The following is a 14328-nucleotide window of genomic DNA, read 5'->3' as shown; positions in this document are numbered from 1 at the left end:
TTGCCTTTTTAAAACTATTTTAAAATAGCCATTGACAAACATTTCTTCTTGACTTGTGGAGGAAACACTTGTTTCCTTGGTGATAAAGTGGTTTGTGAAAAGTGTCTGGGGGACCAGGATTATTTCTGGAGGTCAGTGACAGACTTTACCTTAAGAACTTGTAATAGTGTTCTGATTTGGGGGCATTTTGAAAGGAGAGGAAGAAGAGGATACGATTCATTTAGGTTCTTCCTTTCAGGGTTGTCAGAAATGTGCCCTAATCACAGAACAGAATTGGGGAATCTTTTACTGTAGAGGTTTGGGGAACTTGGAACAGAACAAAAGAGAAGAGTAAAGCCAGGGCTTAGGGCACTGCCTCCCTCCCTAACCCCACTCAGTAGAGAAGAGAAGATTGCTTGTTTTATGCTGCATCGCTAAAATTATGTTACTTGTTATTTTAAATCAAGCATATTTGCTTTGAGATTTCAGTTGCTTTTGTGAAGCAGATGCTGTTGATAAGGTAGATGGTAAAGCAGGTACTTGTTTTAATTTTTTCCTTTTTAGAGTACTTTCTTTCTATTTCTACCACTTGACTATTTCACTTGGATAAAATTTAATTGAAATTTATTACGGAAACTGCTGCGACTCAAAGGTGACTTTTATTTACTCAAGCAAGCTTGTAAATGTAGTTTAAACTTTTAATAAAAACTAACTTCAGAAAAGTATTTTTTATTCTTAAACTCTGGAAGAGAGGAAAGCAGTGTCCTGCTGTGACTGAAGGACGAAACCTCGGCTTGAGGACTTTGATCCACAGTTGGCCGTTCCTCTGCGTCTGGGTGTGGAGGGCTGACTATACTGTGCCATTTTACGTAAGGGAGTCGAGCATCCAGGGGTTCTGGAACCCGTCCCCCGCGGATGCCGAGGGCCAACTGTACTGATAGGAGGACGTGGCTTCACGCAGGGCCGTGTCCGCCAGGCTCCCGGCGCAGTGGTTAGCGGTGCCCTGTGCTGGGTGCGCCGTTTGACTGCAGGAGGAGACCTAAAGGCTTATCCTCCTGTTAGCATTTGCTGTTGTGTAACAACCAATCGTATGTCAGAGAAGAGATGACGGATCTGTTTTTAGGGAGAAAAAGGCCACATGTACGTGTGACAATATTTTAAATATTGGAAAAGTGAGGAGACAATAGTGATTTTAATAATAGTTTTCCTCCTTTGTTGAGTGGTTGCTGTGTGCAGGCTGGTGTCCTTTATATATACCATGTGTACCTCATTCCACCTCCATGCGTCCTGTGATGTAGGTACTATAATTAGCCCCATCTTACATACGAGGACACTGAAGCATGAGATAAGTCACTTGCCCAAGGTCATATTGCTGGTAAGTAGAAAAGCGGGGCCTGGAATCCTGGTGTGTGTGGTGCCACAGCCCTGCCTTCAGAACCAAGACAATTTAGAAAAAACTTGGAAGAGTAAACAAAAGTATTTTGGATGGAGGTACATAGGTCTGGGAGGTCAGAGACAATATTATTGTGTACCTTTTGAACTTTGTTTTGTTTTTAATTATATATGTTCATTTTCTCTTCAGTTGAAAATGAAATAACAGTTTAAAAACTGATGGTTGATGTGAAAGAATCAGGTGACTGATTTTTCTTTGTGGCATCGTTCAACAGGTTAGGTTGGATCACAATGGAAAATTTTCTAATGCAGACTTTCAAGGGGTTCACTCTGAGAACGGGCCAGTTTTGGTCGAAGAACTTGGAAAGAAGTATGTACTGCTCTTCAGCTAAGGTGTTCATTCACCGTCTCTTCCACTTAGCCTAATGTAATCGTCAGCATTTCTAAATATCCCTGTGTATTTGCAAATTCAGTTAAATGTATTGCCTGTGTGTAGAGAAATATATTTGTCTAGATCTTGTAGAAAAATAGTTTGAGTTCAAATTTAGTGTTATCCGTGTTAAGGTAGTTTAAATAAAAAATATTTGTTTTGTTGCTTACTGTTGAAAATGTGCCATTCTTCACTAAGGCGATTTGGAAAATTAACTGTATTGTAGCTGTGAAGTGGGGACTTTGGAGGACAGGGACCACATTCATTTCTAATTTCATTCATTGCTGCCTTGCTTGCAGTCTTCAGTAAATGACTGTCTGATGGAGGAGTGAAATACTTGCTATTATACAGTGTTACTTTAGAGCAACTTTTGTTTCAGTTGCTGCTGCCTTTATTAGAGGAAAAGGTAGTAAATCACACCTAAACTTTACTGTGGAAAATTTCAAACATACACATATGTGAGGAGGATAGTCCAGTGAACCCCAATTTAACTGTCACCCTATTTTAACAACTAACAGCAGGTTTGGCAGTCTTTTCTAATCTCTTTTCCCTAACCCCTTTAAAAAAGATGCGAGTGGAATTGGAATATTTGAAAGCAAATCCCAAACATCACACCATTTCTCATAGACACATAGATGCCTCTGTGTGTCTCTAACACAGTAAAGACTCCTCCCTTCCCCATCCTTAGCTACAGTACTTTCATCACATCTCACAGAGTAATAGTCTTTCCTTCTTTATCTAATCTTTTGCTTAGGTTTTGATTACGGCCTTTTAGTCTTCTGTCCTTGTAGGTTAGAAAATGTGCTTTTGATTTATGTCATCTTATTTGATTAGAGTTACATCTGGGTTGCTAAATGCTTTGTACTTTAATGTGTTTTTAATATAAGAACTAAACCTGGGAACTCTTAGGTAAACTGAAAGTAAAATATTTATGCAGAATACTTAAGTGGATAGTCTTGGGGGAGCACGATAAATTACTGCAAGTCTTTTCCTTCTTTTTAAAGACTCTCCCCGAAGAACCTCAGACCGCCTTCCTCAGAAAGCTGGAACACGGTGGCAGGGAAGAAGATGAAAAAACCTCCTTCCGGACAGAATTTCCATTGTGGTAGGAGCACGCCAGGTTACCCTTTCTTTGGGGAGGGGACGGTGCTTGGGGGCGTCCATAATGGGAAGATTACGAGGCAGTTTGGCTCTTGCCACAGATGCGGACTACAGAGGGCCCAAGGCCCCGGCGAAGCCAGGCAAAGCCCCGCCCGCGCTGCCACCTCGCCTGCAGCACCCTCCGGGGCTGAGGCAGCGCGTGCCCCCTAGCCACTCTGCAGCGCCGCAGTCTCAGAAGCCCTCCGGTGAGCACAGGAGTCTGAGCAGGACACCCACACAGGCCACGAGGTAACCGTCCCGAAGGCAGGAGAGCTAGAAACTAAGTGAGAAGCATCTCTTTTACTCTCTGTGTCACGTGCTTTTAAAAAGTTACAGTTTTTGTTCGTATATTTGTCTACAGCGTGACATTAAAAGCATTGTTGATAGAATAACGTGTTTAAACTCTGTTTAAACAAATCAAAGTAATTTGGTAGGGTCAGACATCTTTGTTTGTGAATAACTTTTTTCAAATGATTTAGATCGTAACCTGGCACCTCAGAGTTTTCCGGTAGCTTGTAATGTGTTAAATACTGAATTCCAAACGGCAGCCCTAATTCCTTGCAGGGTGAGGGTAGTCCCCTTTATATAGCAACTTAAATCAACCAGAATGGTCAGCCTACTTTGTTCCGACAAGTTTGGATTGTTTGTTGTAATGTGTCTAATACTGAACAGGTTGCTGTGATCATGAATTACCAGCATTCTGACTGACTATGCAGAGGCAGATGAACTTCAGGGTCATAGTTTCCTGTGCCGTGGATTTAAATTTTTCCCTGATCTGCCCTTCCTTGGAGTAGCTTATGGAGCTATAGAGTAGCTTATATTCTCTGGAGGAGCTTTATTTGAGAAGGTGTGCCTTAAGTGGAGGCTGTCCTCTTCCTGTGAACTTGGCCACGTCTCCTGTGGGTGCTTGTGGCTCACCGTCCCCGTCCGAGCTTGATCTCCCCGATCATCTGAACAGCGGTAGCACCTGCTTATGTGCTTGCTAAGCTCTGGTCTTCAGTTTCTTTATTGTTGGCATTTGGGCATTCCCTTTTCTTGGGAACGTACTTAACATTTTGTCATTAAAGACAGTTTATGTAACATCTTTAAGACAGAGTTGTAGGTTCTTAGGCTGACATGGTACCAATACTGTGTAGTTTCCTGGGGCTGTGGCAGCATAGTACCACAGACTGGCTTAAAGCCACAGCAGTGTATTCTCTTACAGTCCTGGAGGTTGCAAGTCTGAAATCAAGGTATCAGTAGGGCTGTGCCCTCTCTGAAGGTTCTAGGGGAGAGTCTGTCCCAGGCCTCTCCTACTTCTGGTGTTGTCCACAGTCCTTCGCGTTCCTTGGCTTGTAGATGTATCACTCCAGTCTCTGCCTGCATCATCACGTGGTGTTCTCCCTGGGTGTCTGTGTCTCTTCCAGTAAGGAACCAGTTATAGTGGGTTTAGGGCCCACCCTACTCAGCAATGATCTCATCTTAATGGGATTACTTCTGCAGAGACCCTATTTATAAAGTCACATGCACAGATACGAGGGGTCAGGACTTGAACGTATCTTTTTTGGGAGATGCAATTCAATTCATAACAAACACCAGTACTTCACATCCATTACAGTTTTCTTTTTAATTGAGCCAACTGTTCAGGATAGCAAATTAATTGATACTGTTGGAAATCCAAAACACTGAGAAGTTTGTTCTGATAATTCTCCTTCGTATCCCTGTTGTCCCAGTTGTCTAGCTTCCTCTGCAGAGGCATCCAGTGTTAACAGATTCTTGTGTATCCTTGAAGGGATGCTAATATGTGCGTAAAAAGTACATATGTATTCATAATCCAGTTATCCATAAGTTCTAATGAGAACAGATGATTAAAAATCAACCATAAGAAAGAATTCCCTCATCCCTCAAGGGTGGTCACTAGATACAGAACCCTGAGAAATGGCCTGGGTACAGAGTAATCAGGGCCGTGTGTTCTTGGCACACCCAGCAACGATGTGCAGGGGCATTCGGGGCCCACGGTGGGTTAGCCTCCCCCAGCAGATAATACTTATGTCGCTAAATCACCTAGTTGCGGCTGAAGTCTGATGTGCGGACATTGACCAGACTCCACTAGCGTCTGGTGGTATCTTACCCAGTACAGGCAAGGTACCTAAGAGGACTAACTTACTTTGAATATTAGCTTTGGAAACCTAAAAATGTGAAGTCAGTATAGGAAGGTCATGGACAGAAATGAGATTTTTTTTTTTTTTTAATAAAATTCTCATTTTTTAGTAGACTAGAAGAGCCTTTTTTTCTCTTGAACAGAGGATACTCTTTAATGTCTTAAAGTTTTAAAAAAAGAACATACACAGACTACCAAATGGCTAATTTAAATACACTTTTGTCTACCACAAACTGAATTTTTATCCAGAGTGTTTCTAGTGTTTTGTCCAGTCTCTTAGGAATCAGAGTGATCAGACGGACGCGGTCCTTTTCTTGTTTATGTGTTAGCTACCTGTTACTTGGTGTATAAAACACTCGATGGCAGAAGGCAGTGGAGGGTACATAGACATAAAGCTTTGGAGAATTTTTGGCACTGTGATTGATTATGTACGAACGTAGTTGTACTCGCAGTTAGTACGCCTTCTAGCCTGTGGGAGTGAGAATGAATCTTACTAGTGTCTTAAATTTAGAGACTGCTGATGGTTGAATATTTAAAGTAAGATTCTAAAAAATTCTAGTCAAAATTTAGAATTTTATAGCTAACACTCCAGTTGATTTAAGTCCATTAGAATTTTGACTTCATTTCTAATACTTAACACATTAGTTTGGGATTCTCATTATCGAATAAAAAGAGCAGTGATGTTGGGCATGAGACCTTCATGACCGCTCGCTTTTTCAATTTCTTTCTCATTGATATTGTCTCTTCCTTTGGAGAAAACAAAGTGTAACAAAAACCAAGCAGGATTGCCATGTATGCTTTCATCATGCAGGTGCCGAAAATGATAGACGTATCCATGCTGAATATTTCCCCTCCCGCTAGGCTCAGGAGGGGAAAGGTTCTCTGTGGCGCGTGAGGGTGAGATGTGGGCTTCGGGTGATGGGGCGCAGAGGTTAGGGAGTATTGACTTTCTGGAGACTCCTGGCACTAGCTGAGTCATCTTTGGAGTCTTTCACCACTGGGGTTTGAGAAGGACTGGTCTAAGATTGAGGGTGCAGGTTTGCTCCCCTGTTTTTTTCCCTAATACTCTGGGGTTGACGTGTGCCCCATTGGAATTAGGATGTGATTTTAAGTGGGACTGAGGACATGAAATGGCCGTTCTTTATTTCAGAGGTCGGAGAATCAGATGGTATCAGTTGTGTCCTGCCCGCTCTTTTTAGGGAGCTGCGTCTCGTCAATATATTTTCCCTGTTGGCTTTGGGTTTTCATTTCCCACTGTTGTGGAACTATTAGACACAGTGTAGAAATAGTATTTATATTGCCTATAATAATTTTAATTCATATAAAAATGTTAGGGTTATGTTATAGGCTACTGGACTCTATTCATGCATTTTTTTGTCTCCTTCTTTGACCAAACTTATTGAAATGACAGCAGTCTTATCGTAGTTAGTATCTAGCCTGGTGCATGTTTTTCTTCTTTTCACCTTTCATCCTCCCTTGGTAGTGTCTTTAAAAAGCAGGAAGATGGTCGTGGTGTCTCTTTGAACGTTGTCCTTTACTTAGAACAGAAAATTAGAGTGCTTTTGAGGCCTAAACTAACTAAAACCTAAACCTAAAAGCACTAGAGTGCTTTTGAGGCCTAACTTTCCCTTTCTTTTGAAAGAGAATTCTTATGAAAGTATTGGAATATGGCGTAAAGAAATATACAGTGCTTACATTTATGCCCTGATGAAAAGAAAAATCTCAGTGATTCCTGTATCACTTGGAAGTGAGTTATATATTTCTTTTCTTTCCACCCTATTTTAAGTTTGTCTTCTTGACTCTGAAATGTAGCCTAATGCTCCAGGGACTTCTGTTTCCTAAACATTTATTAATCAGGCAGCTAAAAGTTCTGTAATGTCACAGTGTAGCTAAACTGGTCAAATATTTGAATTGCTAAAAGCGTTGTTTTGTATTATTTTAGGTACTCAGTACATTTTGTCTTTTTTTTTTTTTTCATGACAAGAATGTTTTATTTGACAGGAAACCTGATCGTGAGAGAGCTGAGGATTTCGATGCCACGACTCGAGAATCTAACTATTTCGGCCTCTCTCCAGAAGAGCGCAGAGAGAAGCAAGCTATAGAAGAATCTCGTTTACTCTATGAGATTCAGAACAGGGATGAACAGGCTTTCCCAGCCCTCTCCGTATGTATATAAAAAGGGATTTTAAAAGTTATCCTTCAGAAGTCTTCCTTAATATAGTTTTTGTATTAAGCCATAGTTTTAAATGGTAGACTAATAGTTTTTAAACTGAAAGATACCTTGGTGATTATGCAGCTACCCCTCCTTTTCATCTTCATGATTAAGGTGAGGTCTAAAGATATTTCTAGTTGGTGGCAGAGTTGAGGCAAGTAATAAATTGGTTATCTCACTTTAAGTTTAGTATTCTCTCTTTTTTTTTTAATTTATTTTATTTTTGGCTGCGTTGGGTCTTTGTTGCTGCACGTGGGCTTTCTCTAGTTGCGGTGAGCGGGGGCAACTCTTCGTTTCTGTGCGGTGGCTTCTCTTGTTGCGGAGCACAGGCTCCAGGCACACAGGCTTCAGTAGTTGTGGCTTGCGGGCTCAATAGTTGTGGCTCGCGAGCTTAGTTGCTCTGCGACATGTGGGAATCTTCCTAGCCCAGGGCTTGAACCCGTGTCCCCTGCACTGGCAGGCGGATTCTTAACCACTGCGCCACCAGGGAATCCCTAGTATTTTCTTTTGAACCGAAACTCGTTTGTTTTTTGCTAGCAAAAACCAGTAACTTTCCCTAAGCAGCAGAGGTTCGTGATTCAGTTAACGAGATACATCTGTAAAACCGGGAAACTCTTTTCAGTGTTGCTTATTAAACATACCAGGACAAGATTAACCTAGTACATACAAATAAGAGTTGTTGTTCAGAGCGGTCACTGTTGGAGGTGGTGGTACATGCAGCCCTGTGGCTTTGCCCTTGCTCCCTGTGTCAGATGCTGGGCTGTGATGGATGCTTCTCTGATGAGACAAGTGCTCCCTACCTTTACGTTTCTTACTTCTTTTGGGGGAGTCAGAAGGGAGAACAGGTCTTGTGCAGAGTGAAGTAAATGCTGTGTGAGGAGGGGTCATTGGCAGCACGGGGCAAGGGTTAGCTACTTGAGTTTGGGGGCACTGGGCGCGCTGTGCCTATGGTCTGAAATATCGGTAAGTGATACCGAATGACCTGTGATGGAGAGTGGTGGTTGGAACGCTTTCTTAACAGTGGGTTAAACAAACAAAATGGAATGTTACAGGATGCTACCCAATATATATATATTATGTATGATACATATATTGGCGTATATATATATATATATATATATATATCTATCTATCTCAATATGTATAATATGTATACAGGTATATATATTTATACCAGTATAAAACATTAAAGCCCCACACACTCAATTTTTTGTACTCTGGCCTCCATTGGATCCTTTAGAGGTATGAGATGCTCAGTTGAAAACAGCTGACCTGGAACAGTATATATATAGTTCAGTCTGGCACAGGGATTGGAGTTTAGGAATTACTGGAAGAAATGCCCAAATTCATATGTGAATTAGGCATGGTCTTTAGTCTCAGTATATTTATCTCTGTGATATGTTATTTTTCCATAATATTTAGAAAATAAAAAAACTACAAATCATTTAAGTTTCTACTCACAGCTTTTTGTCCTCTTTTCAGTTAGTGAATGGGGAGAAACAACTACTGTAATGTGGGAATAGATTGTGAAATGTTTTGATTGTTAAAATGGGGTCTTCGTACTCATTGTCTTTAAACAGGCATTTGATCCTGTCTTGGACTTGATAGCGACTCAGGTTTGTCTTGTAGAAAACGCCTGCCACAGAGGGCTGAAGTCCTCTTCTCAGCCGTGTGCAGCACTTACTCACAGATGCTAGAAGAGGAGAGACCTTCAGTGGTGATTTAGCTGAGAAGCCAGGCTTATTCCAATCCCCATGTTTCACCAGTTAGAAGTTGGAGCTCACGTGGAGCTTGGGAGATTTGCTGACAGTAGCGTGTCAGTGGTAAGCGTCCTAGTGCACTGTATCTGCCCGTTTGCACTTGGGTGTTTCTCCCCCACCAAGGGCTGTGGCTCAGCTATGGCTGCTTTTGAAGGTTGGTATGAAGGGTGCTATTCTTTGTGCAGAGAATGGAAGTGTAAGTTGCAAAGTGAAGGTTTGGTCAGGGTGGCTTCCTGAAGTATGGGCATACGAAGAAGTCGTCGTACTAATTTAGACCAAAGCGTCTGATTACCTTATTAGTAAGCTGATTACTATAGAGTATGTAATATGAACCTTAGGTCCTATTTTTTTGTAGTTTGGGAAGTATAAAGATACAGGGCTATGAATTTTGAGAGTTTTAGTTAGATGTATGAAGAATAAGGTTAATTAGAAGATTTTGTTCATATATTTGTGAGTAAATCTCTAACCCAAAGTGTTGGGTTTTGTTTATTTTAAGAGCTCATCAGTCAGCCAGTCAGCTTCTCAGGGTAGCAACCCAGGCGTCCAGAGAAAATCATCACATGGAAGCGATAGAAAAGGAAGCAGGCGGAGAATGGACACCGAAGAAAGAAAAGATAAAGGTATGTTATTTCATCATTTGAAAGCAGATGCGAGAGATCTGTTTCTGGCTTAAAGTCAGACGTGGGGAAAAGAACTTACTTTTTAAATGCTTAAGCAATGTACTGTCACGTCTCACTGTTGTAGAGAATCATTGACTCAAGCTACATAAAGCACATTGTGTTATTCTGAAAACTCTATTATCCACTGACTAAACATGGTTCAAATGGTACTTTTGGCTTTCTCTGTCTTCACGTTTTATTGTTGTGTCTTCACACCTAACTAGCGAATGATGCCGTCTTTTTTATTCTGATCTGTTATAGACTCTGTCCATGGACATATTCCCTTGGATAAAAAGCCCGAGCCAGGCACACTGGAGGTAAACGTTTTAAATACTAATTGCGTCTCTTTCTTTTTCCTTAACATTGTGATAGTGTAGAAGGAGATGGAGATGATTTCATCATTTTATAACAAAGTGTTAGGGAAGTAGAAAAGCAGAAGAAAATTGAGAAAAAATTACAGTGCTTGAGGAGAATTCACTCACAAATTATAACCGTTTCTTCAAGGGTACCTTACAATGACCTGTCTGAATTGGTGGAACATAGCTTAGCTTTTACTTTCCATTACTCTATAGTAGATTGAGATTTGTAAGGGAAAAGTGCTGTTTTGAAACCATGCCCCCGATAAAAACTGCCCAGTAGTCTGATGTGATGAAGATGTGGAGGCAAAATCCCCTACCTGTTGGAGCCCAGGTACAGTGGAAAAGAGTAGTTGGTCGTCAGAGGGTTCAGGCAGGTGCGAGTAGGGTGGGCTGTAAAGGCGGCCATGTTACCCCAGAATGTGGGTCTTTGAAATGCAAAAGTGTGCTTTTTTTTTTTTTTTTTTGGTGCTTCCAAAGAATATTAGCAATGATAAATGTTCAAGAATTACATCACCGTCAAAGAAATTAGAGTGCCCACCTCCTACAGAACAAGTAAGTACATTGTAGCATTTGACATTGAATGCTCCATTCCCTGGATTTCTTAACTCTTACTGCCATCATTAAAAAACAGAAAATACAGGAAATGGGAGAATTTACTCTATCTAGTTACATAATTTGGAATACAATTATGATTTTTCTCTCATTCTGTTCTTGGTTAGTCTAGAATGTTCTCAAGTTTTAATGGAATGTTATTTTTATAATCACCATTGTCTGGACATAGAAGCCATTCTTCTGAATTGATTTTGAATAAGTTTGTATCTGGCACCTTGTGTTGCCTTTGTGGTGAGTTGGCTTGAATATGAGATTTTTGAAGGGAAATTATGAATTTCTGTTTTATTTCAAAACTTTAAAAAAGAGTTAGACAACTCTGCATGCTTAACAGTTATTTCATAGAAGGGAGGGAATGTAATGATTGAAGAGATTAGAAAAATAAACATCTAAAGTGCAGTACCACCAATTTACAGATTGAATGATGAAGGAACCTGAGTTCTAGCAGATGATTTTGGTTCTTGATCTAATACAGGAGCAGAGAAAGTTCTTGTCCTTTGCCTTTCAGTTACATCCTTCGTGTCAGGTGGAAAGTGTACAGTTTTATGCTAAGTCTTTGTGTGAGGAGCTTCTAAACTCATGAATTTCAGGGTGATTTCAGTGATTTTGCTTTCTTGCCTTAAGAGCATTGTGTTCAGGTTGCTTTGTAGTTTGTTTCTAACCCTGCCAGTGACTTCTCTGACTTTTGGTGGGCAAATCACTGGTTAGGATCACATTTGTTAGTATGGAGTTTTCAGCTACTGTGTTTTTTTCTTTCATTTCGAAGACCAGAAGAAAGACCATGTATGTAGAAACCACAGTTGTGTGTAAAAGGCAGGCAACTCAAGGTACCTGTGGTGGTTGAATTAGTGTTAAGCAAAATGAACTCTCGTCTTTTTCCACCCCCTCTTCTTGAAGAAGCCAGCAGAACATGTGTGTCTGTCCAATCCAGCTCCCCTTCTAGTGTCTCCAGAGGTACATCTAACTCCTGCCGTGCCTTCTTTACCAGCCACTGTGCCAGCCTGGCCAAGTGAACCTACAACTTTTGGACCAACAGGTTAGATAAAAATTTTAAAAGTTCGGTGAATCCACCAGCAAAAGCCTTCCAGGTCTTGAAATTCTTGAGTGTGAGCTTGCCCTCCGAGCGGGATTAGGCGTGTGGAGCCCCCCAGAGCCCTGCTCTGCTCCCAGCTGCCTGCGGTGCTCGTGTGACGTGCGCCCTCACAGTCTCGGGGGCAGCTGTGTGAGCTCTGCTTGCCCAGTGCTGGCAGCGCAGTGTTCACCCCCGTGGGCCAGCTCTCTGCCAGGCTCCGTGTCTTGTTCGTAAGAGCTGTTATTAGAAGATACTGACTCAAAGCTTGTTTTCTGGGCGCTTACTTCCTCCTTTGTGTCCAGGAGCGTGTTTGGTTGACGTTAGTACTTCTTTAGATTGCTTAAACACACACCGTTTTACTAGCTGTACAGTTTTATAGCATTCTTCGCCTTTTAGCTTAATGTAAACTTATATTTGTAGAGAATTATTTTTACCTCTTTATAGCTTTTGATTCCTTTCCCTTTCTTTTGTAGGTGTCCCTGCTCAAATTCCTGTTCTGTCAGTGACACAGACTCTGACCACTGGACCTGATTCTGTTGTGTCCCAAGCTCATTTAACACCCTCTCCAGTTCCTGTGTCAATACAGGCCGTTAACCAGCCCTTGATGCCTTTGCCTCAGACACTGAGCCTTTACCAAGACCCACTCTATCCTGGGTTTCCTTGTAACGAAAAGGGAGATCGAGCCATTGCACCACCTTATTCACTGTGTCACACTGGGGAGGACCTGCCTAAAGGTGAGCTCCTTCTCCGAGTTCAAGCTGATTTTATTTATGAAGTACTGGTACAGGTTCAGTGAGAAATGTAAGTAGAGGACAGAGGTCATGTTGCTGAGTAAGCCAAAGGACTTGCTTGGGGAGGACGGCAGAGGTTCAGCTGTTAGTCGCTCATCACTCCTGTTTCAGCTTCTGTTTGATTGGTGTGTGTTTTCATATGTTTAGTAATATATAAACTATTATTTATAGCAGCAGCCCCTCCCCTTACTCCCCTGCCCCTGTCATTTTTTCAAAAACAGTCTGAAACCATTTTGAATTAAATCTTAATAGTGTTACTAACCAGATAACCAAACAGTACCGAGTTTCCACATCAGTGGTTTGGTGTTTGGAACTACTCATATTACTTCATCCGTGAAAAAACTGGAGAGGAGAACGAATAGAGTACATAATAGCTGTCGTTACAGTACTGCATGCAATAGTATAGATGTTTTAAGGAATTCTTTTTAAATTCGTCTTTTTTTTTTTTTAAGAAAGTTTAGTTTGCAAGATTTCCTATTTGAAAAACTGAAGGAGTAATGTAGTGACTCTCTGTGCTCTTTACTTGGATTTTTGTGGATGATTTTCTTTTATTAGTCAGTGGTTTGATGTTTGTGTCTGAGGGTAACCGGCTAATGTCAAATGAATACCTGAGCTAGTATGATCCTACTAATCTTGTTAATGATTTAGGTTTATGTTGATTTTTACTCCTACCCCCAACTATTTTATTTCATAATATTTTAAACCCCACAGAGAAGTTTAAAAAAGAAATGCAGTGAGCACCTGAGTTTTCCTTGCACAGATTTAAGTTTAGTCATAAAAATCTCAATTTAAGCCATTTTGGGGCATGGATGTTAGACTAGATAAAGCATGTTGACTCTGGAATTACCCTGCAGTAACAGAGTCTGGTGTTGGTTATATTACAATTTTTAATATATGTTTCATATCATAGGCTAGAGAAAAACAATCCAAGTAGGCAAAATTGTCCTTAGAACTATATGTCATTTGAGGATAATGAACAAAAGCTTTTTGTGAATGTATAATTTTAGTGAGTGATGATGTTACTTATTTTCAGATAAGAACATTCTTCGATTCTTCTTCAATCTTGGTGTAAAGGTATTTACATTTTATCATTTTGAAGTTATTTTAAGTTATTTAAGTTAATAGTGTTTTAAATTATTACCATTTAAATCATCTTAACTCTTATCCTGTTGGTCAATAACCTAAGGTTTACTAAATCTCACTGTTTTAAGAAGTGGCATTTTCGGTACCATATAGCTTGCTTTTGGAGGTGATTGAGGCTCCAGTATTTGCCTGCTTTTCCTTTTAATTGGTAGTGCTTTAACCCTGTGAGTATATTCGGGAAACAGCCTAGTGAGAGCGCTCCCCTGAGGAATTAGGTGGAAGGTCTGGGTTTGAAGTTTCGCTCCTGCGCTCTGTATCTGTATGGCCCCGGGCAAGTCATTGAGGGTGTCTGGGCCCAGCTGTTCTCACGTATGGAATGGGGATGATGCTCTTCTTCTGTCTGCCTCAGTTGCCTGAAAGGCGGAGAGGAGGCCACGCGTGGAAGGTGGAGCCCCCTAGCAGAGCAGAGCTCCCCGTGGGAGGGGATCAGCCTGGAGACGGCTTGTCTCAGAAGGAGCTGGAGAACTCTTCTCTCGTCTGTGCTGTGTTGTCTGCTGTCTTGGATTCGTTTCTGTGGGTTCTAGGCTGTTAATACATGAAATGAAGTGCCCTACCGTGTGGGGCCTATGGACCCGTTCCTAAAAGGAGACTTGATTAATTTCTCCATCTGCTGCATTCATGCGTAGTTTATATTTATCTAGT

The 14328-nt window shown here is 41.1% G+C and overlaps 1 protein-coding gene across 2 annotated transcripts in view; it reads left to right on the top strand.

Moving 5' to 3' along the window:
• OTUD4 (OTU deubiquitinase 4) overlaps positions 1-14328 on the top strand; it is a 40674-nt gene that overhangs the window by 20610 nt on the left and 5736 nt on the right. The window contains exons 11-20 of one of the 2 annotated variants that reach the window (XM_082390005.1): positions 1647-1741; positions 2806-2906; positions 3004-3190; positions 7083-7245; positions 9550-9673; positions 9974-10029; positions 10549-10623; positions 11578-11716; positions 12226-12486; positions 13577-13617. In XM_082390005.1, the coding sequence (XP_082246131.1) occupies positions 1647-1741; positions 2806-2906; positions 3004-3190; positions 7083-7245; positions 9550-9673; positions 9974-10029; positions 10549-10623; positions 11578-11716; positions 12226-12486; positions 13577-13617 (1242 nt within the window). The remainder of the gene's footprint in view (positions 1-1646; positions 1742-2805; positions 2907-3003; positions 3191-7082; positions 7246-9549; positions 9674-9973; positions 10030-10548; positions 10624-11577; positions 11717-12225; positions 12487-13576; positions 13618-14328) is intronic. The other variant, XM_082390006.1, reaches the window with a different exon arrangement.

Source organism: Balaenoptera borealis (genome assembly GCF_965194805.1).
Source record: "Balaenoptera borealis genome assembly, chromosome: 4".
NCBI lineage: Eukaryota > Metazoa > Chordata > Mammalia > Artiodactyla > Balaenopteridae > Balaenoptera > Balaenoptera borealis.
This window is presented reverse-complemented; position numbering and strand designations above follow the sequence as displayed.